The sequence below is a fragment of the Ranitomeya imitator genome, chromosome 2 (genome assembly GCF_032444005.1).
Source record: "Ranitomeya imitator isolate aRanImi1 chromosome 2, aRanImi1.pri, whole genome shotgun sequence".
NCBI lineage: Eukaryota > Metazoa > Chordata > Amphibia > Anura > Dendrobatidae > Ranitomeya > Ranitomeya imitator.
The window spans coordinates 313,545,992-313,563,732 of record NC_091283.1 but is presented as its reverse complement, the minus strand read 5'-3'; the positions used below and the strand labels follow the sequence as shown (position 1 = coordinate 313,563,732).

At 44.5% G+C, this 17,741-nt stretch overlaps 1 protein-coding gene across 2 annotated transcripts in view; it reads left to right on the top strand.

The window, feature by feature from the left end:
* The window catches only part of LOC138663414 (zinc finger protein 773-like), a 37,599-nt gene extending 20,294 nt beyond the window's left edge, over nt 1-17,305 (top strand). Inside the window, exons 2-7 of one of the 2 annotated variants that reach the window (XM_069749611.1) lie at nt 9,954-10,101; nt 10,231-10,410; nt 10,494-10,617; nt 10,701-10,798; nt 10,997-11,087; nt 15,121-17,305. In XM_069749611.1, the coding sequence (XP_069605712.1) occupies nt 10,024-10,101; nt 10,231-10,410; nt 10,494-10,617; nt 10,701-10,798; nt 10,997-11,087; nt 15,121-16,157 (1,608 nt within the window). In that variant the 5' untranslated portion in view covers nt 9,954-10,023 and the 3' untranslated portion in view covers nt 16,158-17,305. Of the gene's footprint in view, nt 1-9,953; nt 10,102-10,230; nt 10,411-10,493; nt 10,618-10,700; nt 10,799-10,996; nt 11,088-15,117 lie in introns of both variants that reach the window. The other variant, XM_069749610.1, reaches the window with a different exon arrangement.
* Nucleotides 17,306-17,741: the final 436 nt, after the last annotated feature.

Here is a 17,741-nt window from a genome sequence, read left to right as displayed (position 1 = left end):
AAATTCAAAATGTGAAAATTGCGAAATTTTCAAAATTTTCGCCAAATTTCCGTGTTTATCACAAATAAATGCAGAATTTATTGACCTAAATTTACCACTAACATGAAGCCCAATATGTCACGAAAAAACAATCTCAGAACCGCTAGGATCCGTTGAAGCGTTCCTGAGTTATTACCTCATAAAGGGACACTGGTCAGAATTGCAAAAAACGGCAAGGTCTTTAAGGTCAAAATAGGCTGGGTCTTGAAGGGGTTAAAGGGAACCTGTCACCCCGTTTTTTGAGATTGAGCTATAAATACTGTTAAATAGGGCCTGCGCTCTGTGTTCCTATAGTGTATGTAGTGTACCCCGATTCCCCACCTATGCTGAGAAATAACTTACCAAAGTCGCCGTTTTCGCCTGTCAATCAGGCTGGTCAGGTCGGGAGGGCGTGGTGACATCGCTGGTTCTTCCTCAGCTTTACGTTGGTGGCGTAGTGGCGAACAAGCAGCGCGCGATCTGCGCTGTCATCTCTTTCGTCGGTGGGGGCGGCCATCTTCCTGGGGCCGCGCGTGCGCAGATCGAGTGCTCTGCTGCACGGGGCTTCAGGAAAATGGCCGCGGGATGCCGCGCGTGCGCATTAGAGATCGCGGCGGCCATTTTCCCAAAGCCGAGTTTGCATCTCGGCTTTGGGAAAATGGCCGCCGCGATCTCTAATGCGCACGCGTGGCATCCCGCGGCCATTTTCCTGAAGCCCCGTGCAGCAGAGCACTCGATCTGCGCACGCGCGGCCCCAGGAAGATGGCCGCCCCCACCGACGAAAGGGATGACAGCGCAGATCGCGCGCTGCTTGTTCGCCACTACGCCACCAACGTAAAGCTGAGGAAGAACCAGCGATGTCACCACGCCCTCCCGACCTGACCAGCCTGATTGACAGGCGAAAACGGCGACTTTGGTAAGTTATTTCTCAGCATAGGTGGGGAATCGGGGTACACTACATACACTATAGGAACACACAGCGCAGGCCCTATTTAACAGTATTTATAGCTCAATCTCAAAAAACGGGGTGACAGGTTCCCTTTAAAGACCTTGCCGTTTTTTGCAATTCTGACCAGTGTCCCTTTATGAGGTAATAACTCAGGAACGCTTCAACGGATCCTAGCGGTTCTGAGACTGTTTTTTCGTGACATATTGGGCTTCATGTTAGTGGTAAATTTAGGTCAATAAATTATGCGTTTATTTGTGATAATAACGGAAATTTGGCGAAAATTTTGAAAATTTCGCAATTTTCACAATTTGAATTTTTATTCTGTTGAACCAGAGAGTTATGTGACACAAAATAGTTAATAAATAACATTTGCCACACGTCTACTTTACATCAGCACAATTTTGGAAACAAATTTTTTTTTTGCTAGGAAGCTATAAGGGTTAAAATTTGACCAGCGATTTCTCATTTTTACAACGAAATTTACAAAACCATTTTTTTTAGGGACCACCTCACATTTGAAGTCAGTTTACGGGGTCTATGTGGCTGAAAATACCCAAAAGTGACACCATTCTAAAAACTGCACCCCTCAAGGTGCACAAAACCACATTCAAGAAGTTTATTAACCCTTCAGGTGCTTCACAGCAGCAGAAGCAACATGGAAGGAAAAAATGAACATTTAACTTTTCAGTCACAAAAATTATCTTTTAGCAACAATTTTTTTGATTTCACAATGGTAAAAGGAGAAACTGAACCACGAAAGTTGTTTACCAATTTGTCCAGAGTACGCTGATACCTCATATGTAGGGGTAAACCACTGTTTGGGCGCACGGCAGGGCTTGGAAGGGAAGGAGCGCCATTTGACTTTTTGAATGAAAAATTGGCTCCACTCTTTAGCGGACACCAGTTTACGTTTGGAGAGCCCCCGTGTGCCTAAAAATTGGAACTCCCCCACAAGTGACCCCATTTTGGAAACTAGACACCCCAAGGAACTTATCTAGATGCATAGTGAGCACTTTAAACCCCCAGGTGCTTCACAAATTGATCCGTAAAAATGAAAAAGTACTTTTTTTTTCACAAAAAAAATTCTTTTAGCCTCATTTTTTTCATTTTCACATGGGCAACAGGATAAAATGGATCCTAAAATTTGTTGGGCAATTTCTCCTGAGTACACCGATACCTCACATGTGGGGGTAAACCACTGTTTGGGCACATGGTAAGGCTCGGAAGGAAAGGAGCGCCATTTGACTTTTTGAATGAAAAATTATCTCCATCGTTAGCGGACACCATGTCGCGTTTGGAGAGCCCCTGTGTGCCTAAACATTGGAGCTCCCCCACAAGTGACCCCATTTTGGAAACTAGACCCCCCAAGGAACTTATCTAGATGACTAGTGAGCACTTTAAACCCTCAGGTGCTTCACAAATTGATCTGTAAATATGAAAAAGTACTTTTTTTTTCACAAAAAATTTCTTTTCGCCTCAATTTTTTCATTTTCACATGGGCAATAGGAAAAAATGGATCATGAAATTTGTTGGGCAATTTCTCCCAAGTACGCCGATACCTCATATGTGGGGGTAAACCACTGTTTGGGCACACGGCAGGGCTTGGAAGGGAAGGCGCGCCATTTGACTTTTTGAATGGAAAATTAGCTCCAATTGTTAGCGGACACCATGTCGCGTTTGGAGAGCCCCTGTGTGCCTAAACATTGGAGCTCCCCCACAAGTGACCCCATTTTGGAAACTAGACCCCCCAAGGAACTTATCTAGATGCATATTGAGCACTTTAAACCCCCAGCTGCTTCACAGAAGTTTATAACGTAGAGCCATGAAAATAAAAAATAACTTTTCTTTCCTCAAAAATGATTTTTTAGACTGGAATTTCCTATTTTGCCAAGGGTATTAGGAGAAATTGGACCCCAAATGTTGTTGTCCAGTTTGTCCTGAGTACGCTGATACCCCATATGTGGGGGTAAACCACTGTTTGGGCGCACGGCAGGGCTCGGAAGGGAAGGCACGCCATTTGGCTTTTTAAATGGAAAATTAGCTCCAATCATTAGCGGACACCATGTCACGTTTGGAGAGCCCTTGTGTGCCTAAACATTGGAGATCCCCCACAAATGACCCCATATTGGAAACTAGACCCCCAAAGGAACTTATCTAGATGTGTGGTGAGGACTTTGAACCCCCAAGTGCTTCACAGAAGTTTATAACGCAGAGCCATGAAAATAAAATAAAAAATTATTTTCTCAAAAATGATATTTTAGCCTGCAATTTTTTATTTTCCCAAGGGTAACAGGAGAAATTTGACCCCAAAAGTTGTTGTCCAGTTTCTCCTGAGTACGCTGATACCCCATGTGTGGGGGTAAACCACTGTTTGGGCACACGTCGGGGCTCAGAAGTGAAGTAGTGACTTTTGAAATGCAGACTTTGATGGAATGGTCTGCGGGTGTCACGTTGCGTTTGCAGAGCCCCTGGTGTGCCTAAACAGTAGAAACCCCCCACAAGTGACCCCATTTTAGAAACTAGACCCCCCAAGGAACTTATCTAGATATGTGGTGAGCACTTTGAACCCCCAAGTGCTTCACAGACGTTTACAACGCAGAGCCGTGAAAATAAAAAATCATTTTTCTTTCCTCAAAAATGATGTTTTAGCAAGCATTTTTTTATTTTCACAAGGGTAACAGGAGAAATTGGACCCCAATAATTGTTGCGCAGTTTGTCCTGAGTATGCTGGTACCCATATGTGGGGGTAAACCACTGTTTGGGCACACGTCGGGGCTCGGAAGTGAGGGAGCAACATTTGACTTTTTGAATACAAGATTGGCTGTAATCAATGGTGGCGCCATGTTGCGTTTGGAGACCCCTGATGTGCCTAAACAGTGGAAACCCCTCAATTCTAACTTTAACACTAACCCCCCCACACCCCTAACCCTAATCCCAACTGTAGCCATAACCCTAATCACAACCCTAACCGCAACACACCCCTAACCACAACCCTAACCCCAACACACCCCTAACCCTAACCACAACCCTAATTCCAACCCTAACCCTAAGGCTATGTGCCCACGTTGCGGATTCGTGTGAGATTTTTCAGCATCATTTTTTAAAAATCCGCGGGTAAAAGGCACTGCGTTTTACCTGCGGATTTACCGTGGATTTCCAGTGTTTTTTGTGCGGATTTCACCTGCGGATTCCTATTGAGGAACAGGTGTAAAACGCCGCGGAATCCGCACAAAGAATTGACATGCTGCGGAAAATACAACGCAGCGTTTCCGCGTGGTATTTTCCGCACCATGGGCACAGCGGATTTAGTTTTCCATAGGTTTACACGGTACTGTAAACCTGATGGAACACTGCTGCGAATCCTCAGCGGCCAATCCGCTGCGGATCCGCAGCCAAATCCGCACCGTGTGCACATAGCCTAATTCTAAAGGTATGTGCACACACTGCGGAAAACGCTGCGGATCCGCAGCAGTTTCCCATGAGTTTACAGTTTAATGTAAACCTATGGAAAACAAAAATCGCTGTACACATGCTGCAGAAAAACTGCACGGAAACGCAGCGGTTTACATTCCGCAGCATGTCGCTTCTTTCTGCGGATTCCGCAGCGGTTTTACAACTGCTCCAATGGAAAATCGCAGTTGTAAAACTGCAGTGAAATGTGCAGAAAAACCGCGGTAAATCTGCCATACATCCGCAGTGGTTTAGCACTGCGGATTTATCAAATCCGCAGCGGAAAAATCCGCAGAGGACCAGAATACGTGTGCACATACCGAAACCCTAACCCTAACCCTAGCCCTAACCCTACCCCTAACCCTACCCCTAACCCTAGTTCTTACCCCAACCTAAGTGGAAGAAAAAAAAAAAATCTTTATTTTATTATTGTCCCTACCTATGGGGGTGACAAAGGGGGGGGGTCATTCGGTATTTTTTTTATTTTGATCACTGCGATAGGTTTTATCGCAGTGATCAAAATGCATTTGAAACAAATCTGCCGGCCGGCAGATTCGGCGGGCGCACTGCGCATGCGCCCGCCATTTTGGAAGATGGCGGCGCCCAGGAAAGAAGACGGACGAACCACGGGAGGCTCGGTAAGTATGATGGGGTGGGGGGGGAGCACGGGGGGGTGGATCGGAGCATGGGGGGGTAAATCGGAGCACGGGGGGTGGATCGGAGAACGGGGGGTGCATTGGAGCATCGGGGGGTGGATCGGACTGCAGGGGGGGTGGATCGGACTGCAGGGGGGGTGGATCGGAGTGCAGGGGGGGTGGTTGGAGCACGGGGGTGGGATTGGAGCACGGGGGAGCGGACAAGAGCACGGGGGGCAGCAGACAGGAGGACGGAGGGGAGCGGAGCATTGTAAAGGACAGATCGGAGGGCTGGGCGGGCGATCGGTGGGGTGGGGGCACATCAATGTTTCCAGCCATGGCCGATGATATTGCAGCATCGGCCATGGCTGGATTGTAATATTTCACCAGTTATAATAGGTGAAATATTACAAATCGCTCTGATTGGCAGTTTCACTTTCAACAGCCAATCAGAGCGATCGTAGCCACGGGGGGTTGAAGCCACCCCCCCTGGGCTAAACTACCACTCCCCCTGTCCCTGCAGATCGGGTGAAATGGGAGTTAACCCTTTCACCGGATCTGCAGGGACGCGATCATTCTATGACACAGCATATGCGTCACAGGTCGGATTGGCACCGACTTTCATGACGCATACGCTGTGTCACAGGTCGGGAAGGGGTTAAAATAATGCATCCTGTGACAAAGTGACCCCTGTTACAGATAATGGGCGCTCTGTGTGCGATTCAGGAAGCGTTTGTAGGCACAATTATGATGGTGAATTAGGGACTGGCATTATTGTTGTAGGTCCTGAAAGAGGTCCAGTCTGTGTTGGAAGCTCTGGCGAGTGGAGACTTCCTGAAGAGGACGTGGAGAGACTGTGGACCTGGATGGTCGGTGTTGGAAGCTCCTGTGAGTGGAGACTTCCTGGAAGCACCTGGTGAGACCATGTACCTGCAGAGCCTGGGATGGCTTCTATGTTTGCGAAGCCAGGACTGACAAGGAGTCAGCTTGTGGAGCAGAGCTCCTGAGAGGTAACCCCAGGTATGGGGAAAGAACTATGTGCACTGACAAAGGACAGTTACTGAACTGCGCGGTCACCCAGTGACTGGAGAGAGAGAGGCTTGACTAGTGAATGCTTTGTAAAGCTATACGTGATGAAGTAATGGACTGTGTAAGCCGGTGATATGCAACCTGGCTTACGGAGCGGTTTATGATGTATGGACTGTTTCGTGTGAAAGAACTGTGCCTGACTACGTTAATCCGCTGCCAAGCGAGTGTTCCCCAACACAAACAGTAGGCGCAACACCACAACCCCCATAGGCAACCTCTATAGTATAATGCAGCCCTTAATATAATGCAACCCTATAGGCAGCCTTTATAGTATAATGCAGCACTTAATATAATGCACCCCATAGGAAGCCTTTATAGCATAATTCAGCCCCATTAAAAAAAATTAAACCAATACTCCCCTTTCTTCCTGGTTCCTCCGCTGCTCTGAGCGCACTCACATCTCCAGACAGTGGGCGCCAGGTAGTGATGTCACCATGACCCCCTGTCAGTGTCGGCGTTAGTGATATCAGACGCTGAGAGGGGATAATGGGAGAGGGAGCATAACACTCCTTCTCTCATTAATGTGGTTAGCTCTATCGGCATTTAGCCGATACAGTTGAACTTGCGATGATGGGCGGGGGCACACTGCTGGCACCAGGCCCCCCGCCTGCTTAAGGGTCCCATAGCTGCCGGGCGGCAGAGCTGGGAGATCGAGTGTCCCTGCACTGCCGCAGAATGTAACTGTATGGGCACGCTGTGCACGCCAATATAGTTACAGTAGCATAGCTTCGGGTCGGCCCCCTCAGAGCACAGGGCCCGGGGCGACCACCCCTTCTGCCCCCCTTTCCCCCCGGTAGCTACACTACGGCATAACAGCATAACATGCGGCTTAGCTGGTTCCCAAGCCCACATTAAATCCATTAAAACAACTGCAGGATGAGAGGACAGAAGCCCAAAGAAGTTCTCACAAAATGCGATTATTTCTCTTCTAGCTCCAGCACAATAATGTAGATACTAGTGATGAGTGAGCCGCTCTCCACTACTCGATCAGGCATCGGGGAGCTTGGACAAGCTTGTTACTGGAGTGAGTATCGCAGGTGATGGAGCGCCATACTCGAGTTCCCAGCTAATAAACACGCCGGGATTGCCCGCCATACACGGTAATACCGTAGCCATACTGTGACTGTCCGGCTGCATCACGACATCTATGCAATGTGCACAGCCAATTTTTTGTACCATACTTTGGTTTTTCTCATGGCACTGTAGGGTTTGGGGACCTGATCTGAGAGTTCTGAACCACCCATGTACCGATTGTAAACCAAGTTACAATCTGGCTTTGGGACTTGTATTGTGGTACCACGAACAGTGACAAGGGACCTGTTGTCACAACGTATAGTGGTGAAGAAAAGGACATCCCTTTTGTCCTTATAATTGACAACAAGCATGTTGTCGATGCACTGGGCTCGCCTTTTGCCTTTTCTCTGCGTTTGCTCAATTAGTGGCTTAGGCAGGCCTCTCTGAATTTTTCGCATCGCGCCGCAGGCAACTTTACCTCTCGCAGAAAGGGTCTTGAAGAGGGGGATGCTGGTGTGAAAGTTATCAATGTAGAGATGATAACCCTTATCCAGCAGTGGGTGCATCAATTCCCGGAAAGAAGAAATATAAGCCAGCTCACCCGTGATGCATAAACCAAACTTCAGGAGCACAGACCCGCTGTGTCCAGGCGTATAAAGTCCAAAAAAAGAAGAGAATGTCCAGCTTCACTGAATCCGTAAAAAAGAGTTTTCTTTATTCACAAACTTTAGGCATAGAGGATACAGACTTACGCACGAACCATATGGGTAAGAATATCAACGCGTTTCTGGAGACTAAGCTCCCTTAATCAGTGTGGAGTAGGAAACTGGCTATCAGGAGCAGTGCCTAGTAGAAAGTCTATAAAGGCACGGATGATTGACCTCGTGGAGACCAAAACATCCAACACCGCGGAGACACCATCACGTGTTTCTCAACACAGGCAGTGAATAGCCAGGCCTTTCCCTGGGAAGGAACAACCAAGGGAAGGGCAGCATCCAATAAAGGAAAACATCCAATAAAGGAAAACCACCTATGCCAAGCATGGTATCCATCCACAGACAGCGTTGAGAAACACGTGATGGTGTCTCCGCAGCTCCTCTACATGCATTTGCATATTTGGGGGCAGTGTTCTGGATCACTGCGTTGAGAAACACGTGATGGTGTCTCCGCGGTGTTGGATGTTTTGGTCTCCACGAGGTCAATCATCCGTGCCTTTATAGACTTTCTACTAGGCACTGCTCCTGATAGCCAGTTTCCTCCTCCACACTGATGAGGGGCAAAAACCCCGAAACAGCTGTCTGTGGATGGATACCATGCTTGGCATAGGTGGTTTTCCTTTACTGGATGTTTTCATTTATTGGATGCTGCCCTTCCCTTGGTTGTTCCTTCCCGGGGAAAGGCCTGGCTATTTACTGCCTGCGTTGAGAAACACGTGATGGTGTCTCCGCAGCTCCTCTAGAAAGTCTGTTTAGTCACTTTAGCTTCATAGTATCAGCTCTAATCCAATGGTGAGAGAGCGATTTACCCTGAGGAGTCACAGATTGTGGGGTTGATATAAAATGTTATATTTAGGGGAATTTGTGTTGTGTGCTTATAAGAATCACAATGGTTTTGTTACTTTTTAACTGATAGACACAAATGACCCAACTATGAAAGACGGGAACCAAGGAAACATGTATTACTCTCATTGTATGGTGCCCCTTTTTTGGCCCCCACACACAGTATAATGTTCCCACAGTACCACCATCCTCAATATTATTTTTGTATTCAAGATAATGGAATGGAGAAAGTCAGCACTCACCCCTTTTAGAAGATGATTCAGTTCTTCTACTGGTCCATGCTCATAGTCCAGTGGAACGTGGACCAGTAGAAGCGCAAATTAAGTCTGAAACGTTCATTGTCTGTCGGGTCTTTTTTTTGGAAATCACTGAACCTGCCGCCATGCTGCTAGCACTGTTGCACTTTTTGTCATTGTCCTGAATCAAATGAAAATTAAAAAGGACTGAAGTATCTTCTAAAATGGGTGAGTGCTGATTTTCTTCATTCCATTGTCTTGATTATAAATAGCCTCACGGATATGCACCACCCTGAAGATTTAATATACTGGAGGTTGTATCATTGGTCCAATATGTCCATATACTGGGTAAAAACTTTCTATTTGGTGCCTCAACACTTCACTATAGTTATTTTTGGAATATTTTCACACCCTTTTTTTGGAGTTTTTATGTAATATATGGAAGCCTACATGGAGACTTTGGCATCAAATAACTCCTGTCTTGGTGTTTTTATAAAAAAGCTTTTATAAAAGCCTCAAACTTCTGTGTGTGAATCAGACATGAGATGTAATGTGATAGAAGATTACAGTGCGGGGAAGACGGGAAACCTTCATATAGACGGCCGGTGGTGATGGAGTCAGTGACGGACTCTGGCCAAATCTGTTCCTAGACCCGTAGTAGAAGAAGAAGATGTCGTCCTCATCATGAAGTAGTTATTTCTCCTGTCACGTGTAATTAATATCTCCTGCAGTATTGCTAATGCCGATTCCAGTGTTGGGAAATGATATGAGAATTAGCGTTATGGAAGATGAGTCTATGAGGAACGTATTCAGCTGCCGACTCCAAGGAAGAAACTGCTTGTTGTCTGTGGCCTAAATATATAGGTTTTATTAGTAGATGTAAAGTAGGAAACTAAATACTGTAAAATAACAAATCTCCTCATATGTTTCCCTTATTATCTCCAGTAATTGTATTATTACACAGGATTTTTATGATGTTACATCGGCTCATCTTCTTATTCAGGTCTCTACAATATTGGATCCTCAGTGAAGATCTTCTATATAAGAGAATTTTCCTGATTTACCCATCAAAGATGGATATGGACAGAGACAAGATGGCGGAGAGGATATTACACCTCACCCTAGAGATCCTCTTCCGGCTTACTGGAGAGGTGAGAGATTCTGATGACGTCACATTACATCATTCTTATCTATGGGAATAACAGATGGACAGAACTGGAGAGGTGAGGACTCTGGCAATGTCTGTAGTGAGATTTATTAATGTGTCTCTCCATAACCAGGATTACACAGTAGTGAAGAAGACCTCTAGTGAGCGCTGTCAGGACCCTGTGTTTGAGGGATGCAGAAAACCCCTGAACCCAATCACGGGACCTCCACCTCATCCGCTGATACATGAGGACATCAATGACGAAAAGATCCTAGACCTCACCTACAAGATGATTGAGCTGCTGACTGGAGAGGTGACACTGCTGGGAATGCTGGGACATTATACAGTAACACTATGAAGGGATTGGGTAGATGACAGTATCACTGTATGTGTCAGGTTCCTATAAGGTGTCAGGATGTCGCCATCTATTTCTCCATGGAGGAGTGGGAGTATTTAAAAGGACACAGAGATCTGTACAGTGATTTCATGATGGAGGTTCCCCAGCCCCTCACATCACCAGGTAATAGGCAGGACTAAATACACACGGCATGTAATTATCTGTATGTAAAGAATGAATTCAGTCCCTGTATGTGTTTCCTCCAGATCTATCCAGTAAGAGGACAACACCAGAGAGATGTCCCCGTCCTCTTCTTCCACAGGACTGTAAACAAGAAGATCCCAGTGCTCCTCAGGATCATCAGGTAGAAGGAGAGAAGGTGTCATGAGATCTCCCCTATGATGTGTAGATGGCTGTGAAGGTCTTGTTCTCAGTCTTGTTTTATCCACCCGTATTATATGTTTTATACTTTTGTAATGAGAACGGTGGAGATGGCAGGACTAAAGCTGACCATAGATGGGACTTCTCCATCTGTCTGTGACTTTTACTATATTTGTTTCAGGACAAAGATCTGACACATATTAATACTGCAGAGACATATGTGAGGGGTGATAAGCGGTGTAAAGAGGAGATTCCCACATATGACTACTCAGGTGAGTGTTAACCACTAAATTCTTCTGAGACATCAGCTGTGGCTGCTTTATCGGTGGTGTAGTCCATCCGTATTTCCATGATCACCATTTTGCCTTTAGACCACAGCCCTTTTCTATATAACTTACAGCCTGGAGGATCCACCAACCCCCCAGGATTAGAAGACGCTGACCGTTTCTTGCCAACATCTGTAATATACAAAGTCAAACAGCGTACATAGAATGTGCTGATAAGAACAGAAATCGGAGGGTAATGATGCTGTTGGCTTCCTAGAACCCTGAGATCTTATTGGATGAATCTACCTTCTCCCCCTTCTGTGCTGCTGAATGTGCTCATATGGTCCCTACAAGACCAGGTCCAGTCTTTCTGACCAAACTTCACTTTGATGATCGACAACATTAAATGTACAGTGAGGCTGGGACCCGTAGAAGCACTGTTGAGCGTGAAACGGCCGTCGTCAGTACTGGCTCACACACTCCTTCATCTGTTCTCCTGGCCATGATGCTTTAAATGTTGAAATAAAGCAAGATTTTTAAGGATCGGTGAGTGCTATCCGTCCTTACTATTTTTTGCATACTCATTGTTGATAATGCCTATAATATTGTGGCTATTGTGATGCCTAGAAATAACAAATTTACATCCAGCAAAATGACACCGGTGGCGCCTGTCCAGTTGCATCTGCGCCGCCACCGCCGGTGACATTTTGCTGGCAGTAATTTTTTTTTCTAAGCCTCAGAATAGCCACAATATTTTAGGCATTATCAACAATGATATCAACACTATTATATGCATTATGTAAAAATGGGGGGCAGGTCACTGAAGGATCAGTGACCTGCCATAAGCCAATACAGATGAATATGTAATCAGTGCACCATATAAAGCCCCGCCCACAGGCCGCCCACAGCCCCACCCCAAAGCACGAGAATCTCATTAACTGAAAACTACGAATACATATTAAGCACAAGACGAATTTAATCTACCAAGGTATCATTGTAATCAGTATAAGGGTATGTTCACACGTTCCTGATTTCCATCCTTTTTTTTTCAGGACTGTTTTTTAAAAAACTGCAGCTCTTGGCAGAAAACACAGGTCCTTTTTTTGGTCCTTTTTTTGTCCTTTTTTGATGCATTTTTTTATGCGTTTTTTGATCCTTTTTTTGATCCTTTTTTTTAATGCAGTTTTCTATGCAGAGTCTGTGTGTTTTCTAGGAAGTTTTTTAGGGTAATGGCTGAAAATACCCTAACCCTACCCCTAACCCTAACCCTACCCCTAACCCTACCCCTAACCCTATTCTAACCTTAGTGGAAAAAAAAAAAAATTCTTAATTTTTTTTTATTGTCCCTACCTATGGTGGTGACAAAGGGGGGGGGGTGTCATTTACTATTTTTTTTTATTTTGATCACTGAGATAGATTATATTTGTGATCAAAATGCACTTTGGAACGAATCTGCCGGCCGGCAGATTCGGCGGGCGCACTGCGTATGCGCCCGCCATTTTGCAAGATGGCGGCGCCCAGGGAGAAGACGGCCGGACGGACACCGGGACGCCGGGTAAGTATAAGGGGGGGAGATTAGGGCACGGGGGGGCATCGGAGCACTGGGGGGGGCATCGGAGCACGGGGCGGTGGGATTGGAGCACAGGGGGGCGGGATCGGAGCACGGGGGGGCAGCCACACTCCGCCCACGCACTTCCGCCCGCTTCCCCGCACTTCCTGCTGCAGCAGTTCTGCACCACAAACCGCAGTAAAACCCGCAGATATTTTTTTCATCTGCGGGTTTTACTGTGGGTTTGACCTCACAATGGAGGTCAATGGGTGCAGAACCGCTGCGGCTCCGAAAAAAGAAGTGACATGGTACTTCTTTTTTCCCGCAGCTATTCAGCGCGGCTTTTTTTTTTTATTTTCCGCATTGTGGGCACAGCAGTTCCTGTTTTCCATAGGGTACAATGTAATGTACCCTGCATGGAAAACAGCTGCGGACCCGCAGCGGGAAAATCGCGGCAATTCCGCATGAAAAAAAGGATCGTGTGAACATGGCCTAATGGTGCCGACCTGACAGTGTCTGTAGGTTACTGTGCACAATCCTGCTGACAGGTTCCCTTTTAGACATCTCAGCTCTGCACTATTATACACAGTTCTGTTTTAAATGTGTAATATTTCTTCTTGAAACTCATCTGACCGAAAATATTGACCCTTACAGTAGTTTAGATTGTGAATAGTGATGAGCGAGTATGCTCATTACTCGAGTTTCTCCGAGCACGCTCGGGTGGTCTCCAAGTATTTGGGAGTGCTCGGAGATTTAATTTATGTCGATGCAACTGCATGATTTGCGGCTGCTAGACATCTTGAATCCCCAATACTCGGAGACCACCCAAGCATGCTTGGAGAAACTCAAGTAACGAGCATACTCGCTCATCACTAATTGTGAACTCACCGAGCCCCATACTCTAATTACCCTAGAGAGGTTTCACAACTAGTTACTCATTTATTACTGATGATGACTGTTGAATTTGATCATTTCAGTAGATGTTATTGTCTTTAGTCACAGTTTTCAACTACAGTAGTGTCCAAAATACTCTGATTTAACCTCTTCCTGTAGCCAGTTTTGTGTTCCTAATCAGGCTCCATTTTTAAAATCTGACGTGTGTCACTTTATGTGGTGATAACTTTGGAATTATTCACAAAGGATAATGGAAAACAAATGGATCTTACAAATTATATTCCAAATTCGCACAATACCCTATATACGGTTGTACACTACTGTCTGGGAGCATGGCTGTGTTCAGAAGGGAAGGAGCGCCATTTAGCTATTTGAATGCAGATCTAACTGGAATAGTTTGCAGACAGAGTGTATTGAGAGCACTGTTGGTGGTCACCTGGCATCTCAAAACATGTCCACCATGAACATGCGTGGCACTACCTTCTCTGCTTTCCATATTCCAAGTATTGCCTTGCTCATTGCCCTTTAACACAGTTACATGGATCTGGACTTACACAGAGACCCCAAGGCTTGGACCATGGTATTACCTGCTGTTCTGTGGTGTTAGATGTCAAGAATAGTCAGGCAGCTGAGTCAGAACCAGAAGGACAGAATACAGAATCTGAAGACACAAGAGTAGACCGTAAACAGTCCATGGTCACATCAGAAAACAAAAACACAAGCCGCAAGCTGAGCACAGATGACGGGACCACAGGAGAACAGTGCTGTATCTGGCAAATTGCGGCAATATGCTTTGAGCTTTAGTGGGATGTTGGACTTTCCAATTGGCTGAAGTATGGAGCAGATTACTCCAGCTGGACAGTGGGAACAGATCCCAGATGAGATTGGACACAGAAATGACAGAAAACCAGAATAGTCAAAGTCCCCATAAAGTGATTCCATTTTATAAATGAATTCATTGAGTGTTATAATCTATAGGAGGAGTGCTTATTTTGACTTCACAGCCACTTTCCGGAAATTAACACGCAGTGGATGTTGGAGAGTGAAAATTACACATTTGCCATTTTATTACCCAACACATAGTGCCCAGATTGTGCTCCAGGAGACACACACACCATAAATTAAGTGGGTTATTCTCATTATAGTATTGCTAAATACAGGGATCCTAAATGTTGTTTGAGCACACTGCAAGACTCAGAAGTGAGAGCGGATTTTGCTGGATTGGTTTAGAGAAATCTTATTGGTTTTCAACAGCCTTTGAGCCACTAATAGTGTGGGAACCTCTGTTTTTCCATTGACAGATGATGGACCTGAGTGGAGACTTGTTTTTTTGTGAGATGACAATTGGTATTATTTTTACCTACATAACATTACTTTCTATTTATTCGATATTTAGGAGGCAGAATGAACAAACAGTTTAACACCACACACTTCTGGCTCACCCAATAAGGTTTTCTATTAGACTGAACTGTCATTGTCTTGGTAATAATTAAATTGTATTACACAGCTTGCCATTTTTATGGAAAGTAGAAATGTTCAAAAATATGAAGCTCAAGGAAATTATATTAAAAAAATAATTGATTTTTGTCTTAGCAGATGACTGTACCTGGAGATCGGAGGGACAGCTGACATCTTCAATTTTTAAATCGGATGATCTTGAGATCCTACAAGATACAACTGAAGTGAATGCTATTACTCCAGATATACCATCTTCCATTCACAGCAAAGATCTGTCATTTGATCCTATGAAACAGGTCCCATCTACTGATTCATTACCGACTACAAAGGAAAACCAAATTCACAACAGAGGCATTAAAAAACAAACTTCTTCTAAAGCAAATAAGTCATTTTCATGTTCAGAATGTGGGAAATACTTTACACAGAAATCACATTTTGTTAACCACCAGAGGACTCACACTGGGGAGAAGCCTTTTACCTGTTCAGAATGTGAGAAATGTTTTAATCTTAAATCACATTTGGTTAGGCACCAGAGAATTCACACAGGGGAGAAGCCTTTTTCATGTTCAGAATGTGGGAAATGTTTTACACAGAAATCGGAGCTTGCTACTCACCAGAGAATTCACACAGGGGAGAAGCCTTTTTCATGTTCAGAATGTGGGAAATGTTTTAATCTTAACCGAAGTTTGGTATGTCACCAGAGAATTCACACAGAGGAGAAGCCTTTTTCATGTTCAGAATGTGGGAAATGTTTTAATCTTAATTCAAACTTGGTTAGGCACCAGAGAACTCATACAGAAGAGAAGCCTTTTTCATGTTCAGAATGTGGGAAATGTTTTAATCGTAATTCAAACTTGGTTCAGCACCAGAGGACTCACACAGGGGAGACGCCTTTTTCCTGTTCAGAATGTGAGAAATGTTTTAAACAGAAATCAGAGCTTGTTATTCACCAGAGGACTCACACAGGGGAGAAGCCTTTTTCCTGTTCAGAATGTGGGAAATGTTTTTGTATTAAATCACGTTTGGTTAGGCACCAGAGAATTCACACAGGGGAGAAGCCTTTTTCCTGTTCAGAATGTGGGAAATGTTTTAACCAGAAATCGGTTCTTGATAGCCACCAGAGAACCCACACAGGGGAAACTATACCGATAATTTACCCCCTGAAGGTTAGTTAGAAGGTGACTAATAGAAAAACATATACCCCACGTTTCAGTATACAGGGTGAGGTGAGGTACACACACTCGCTCTCCAAGCCTCTCATTTCTATGGGATTTGTCGTCCTCACAAAGGCGACTCATCGGGAGACTTTATTTAACCCCTTTACCCCCAAGGGTGGTTTGAACCTTATGGACCGGGCCAATTTTTACAATTCTGACCACTGTCCCTTTATGAGGTTATAACTCTGGAACGCTTCAACGGATCCCGGTGATTCTGACATTGTTTTCTCGTGACATATTGTACTTCATGATAGTGGTAAAATTTCTTTGATATTACCTGTGTTTATTTGTGAAAAAAAACGGAAATTTGGCGAAAATTTAGAAAATTTCGCAATTTTCGAACTTTGAATTTTTATGCAATTAAATCACAGAGATATGTCACACAAAATACTTAATAAGTAACATTTCCCACATGTCTACTTTACATCAGCACAATTTTGGAACCAACATTTCTTTTTGTTAGGGAGTTATAAGGGTTAAAATTTGACCAGCAATTTCTCATTTTTACAACACCATTTTATTTTAGGGACCACATCTCATTTGAAGTCATTTTGAGGGGTCTATATGATAGAAAATACCTAAGTGTGACACCATTCTAAAAACTGCACCCCTCATGGTTCTCAAAACCACATTCAAGAAGATTATTAACCCTTCAGGTGTTTCACAGGAATTTTTGGAATGTTTAAATAAAAATGAACATTTAACTTTTTTTCACAAAAAATTTACTTCAGCTCCAATTTGTTTTATTTTACCAAGGGTAACAGGAGAAAATGGACCCCAAACGTTGTTGTACAATTTGTCCTGAGTACGCCGATACCCCATAAGTGGAGGTAAACCACTGTTTGGGCGCATGACAGAGCTCGGAAGCGATGGAGCGCCATTTGACTTTTCAATGCAAAATTGACTGGAATTGAGATGGGACGCCATGTTGTGTTTGGAGAGCCACTAATGTGCCTAAACATTGAAACCCCCCACTAGTGACACCATTTTGGAAAGTAGACCCCCTAAGGAACTTATCTAGAGGTGTGGTTAGCACTTTGACCCACCAAGTGCTTCACAGAAGTTTATAATGCAGAACCGTAAAAATAAAAAATCATTTTTTTCACAAAAATTATCTTTTCACCCCCAATTTTTTTATTTTCCCAATGGTAAGAGAAGAAATTGGACCACAAAAGTTGTTGCACAATTTGTCCTGAGTACTCTGATACCCCATATGTGGGGATAAACCACTGGGCGCATGGGAGAGCTCGGAAGGGAAGGAGCGCCGTTTGACCTTTCAATGCAAAATTGACAGGAATTGAGATGGGACGCCATGTTGCGTTTGGAGAGCCACTGATGTTCCTAAACATTGAAACCCCCCACAAGTGACACCATTTTGGAAAGTAGACCCCCTAAGGAACTTATCTAGATGTGTGGTGAGCACTTTGACCCACCAAGAGCTTCACAGAAGTTTATAATGCAGAGCCGTAAAAATAAAACAAAAATTTTTTCCCACAAAAATTATTTTTTAGCCCCCAGTTTTGTATTTTCCCGAGGGTAACA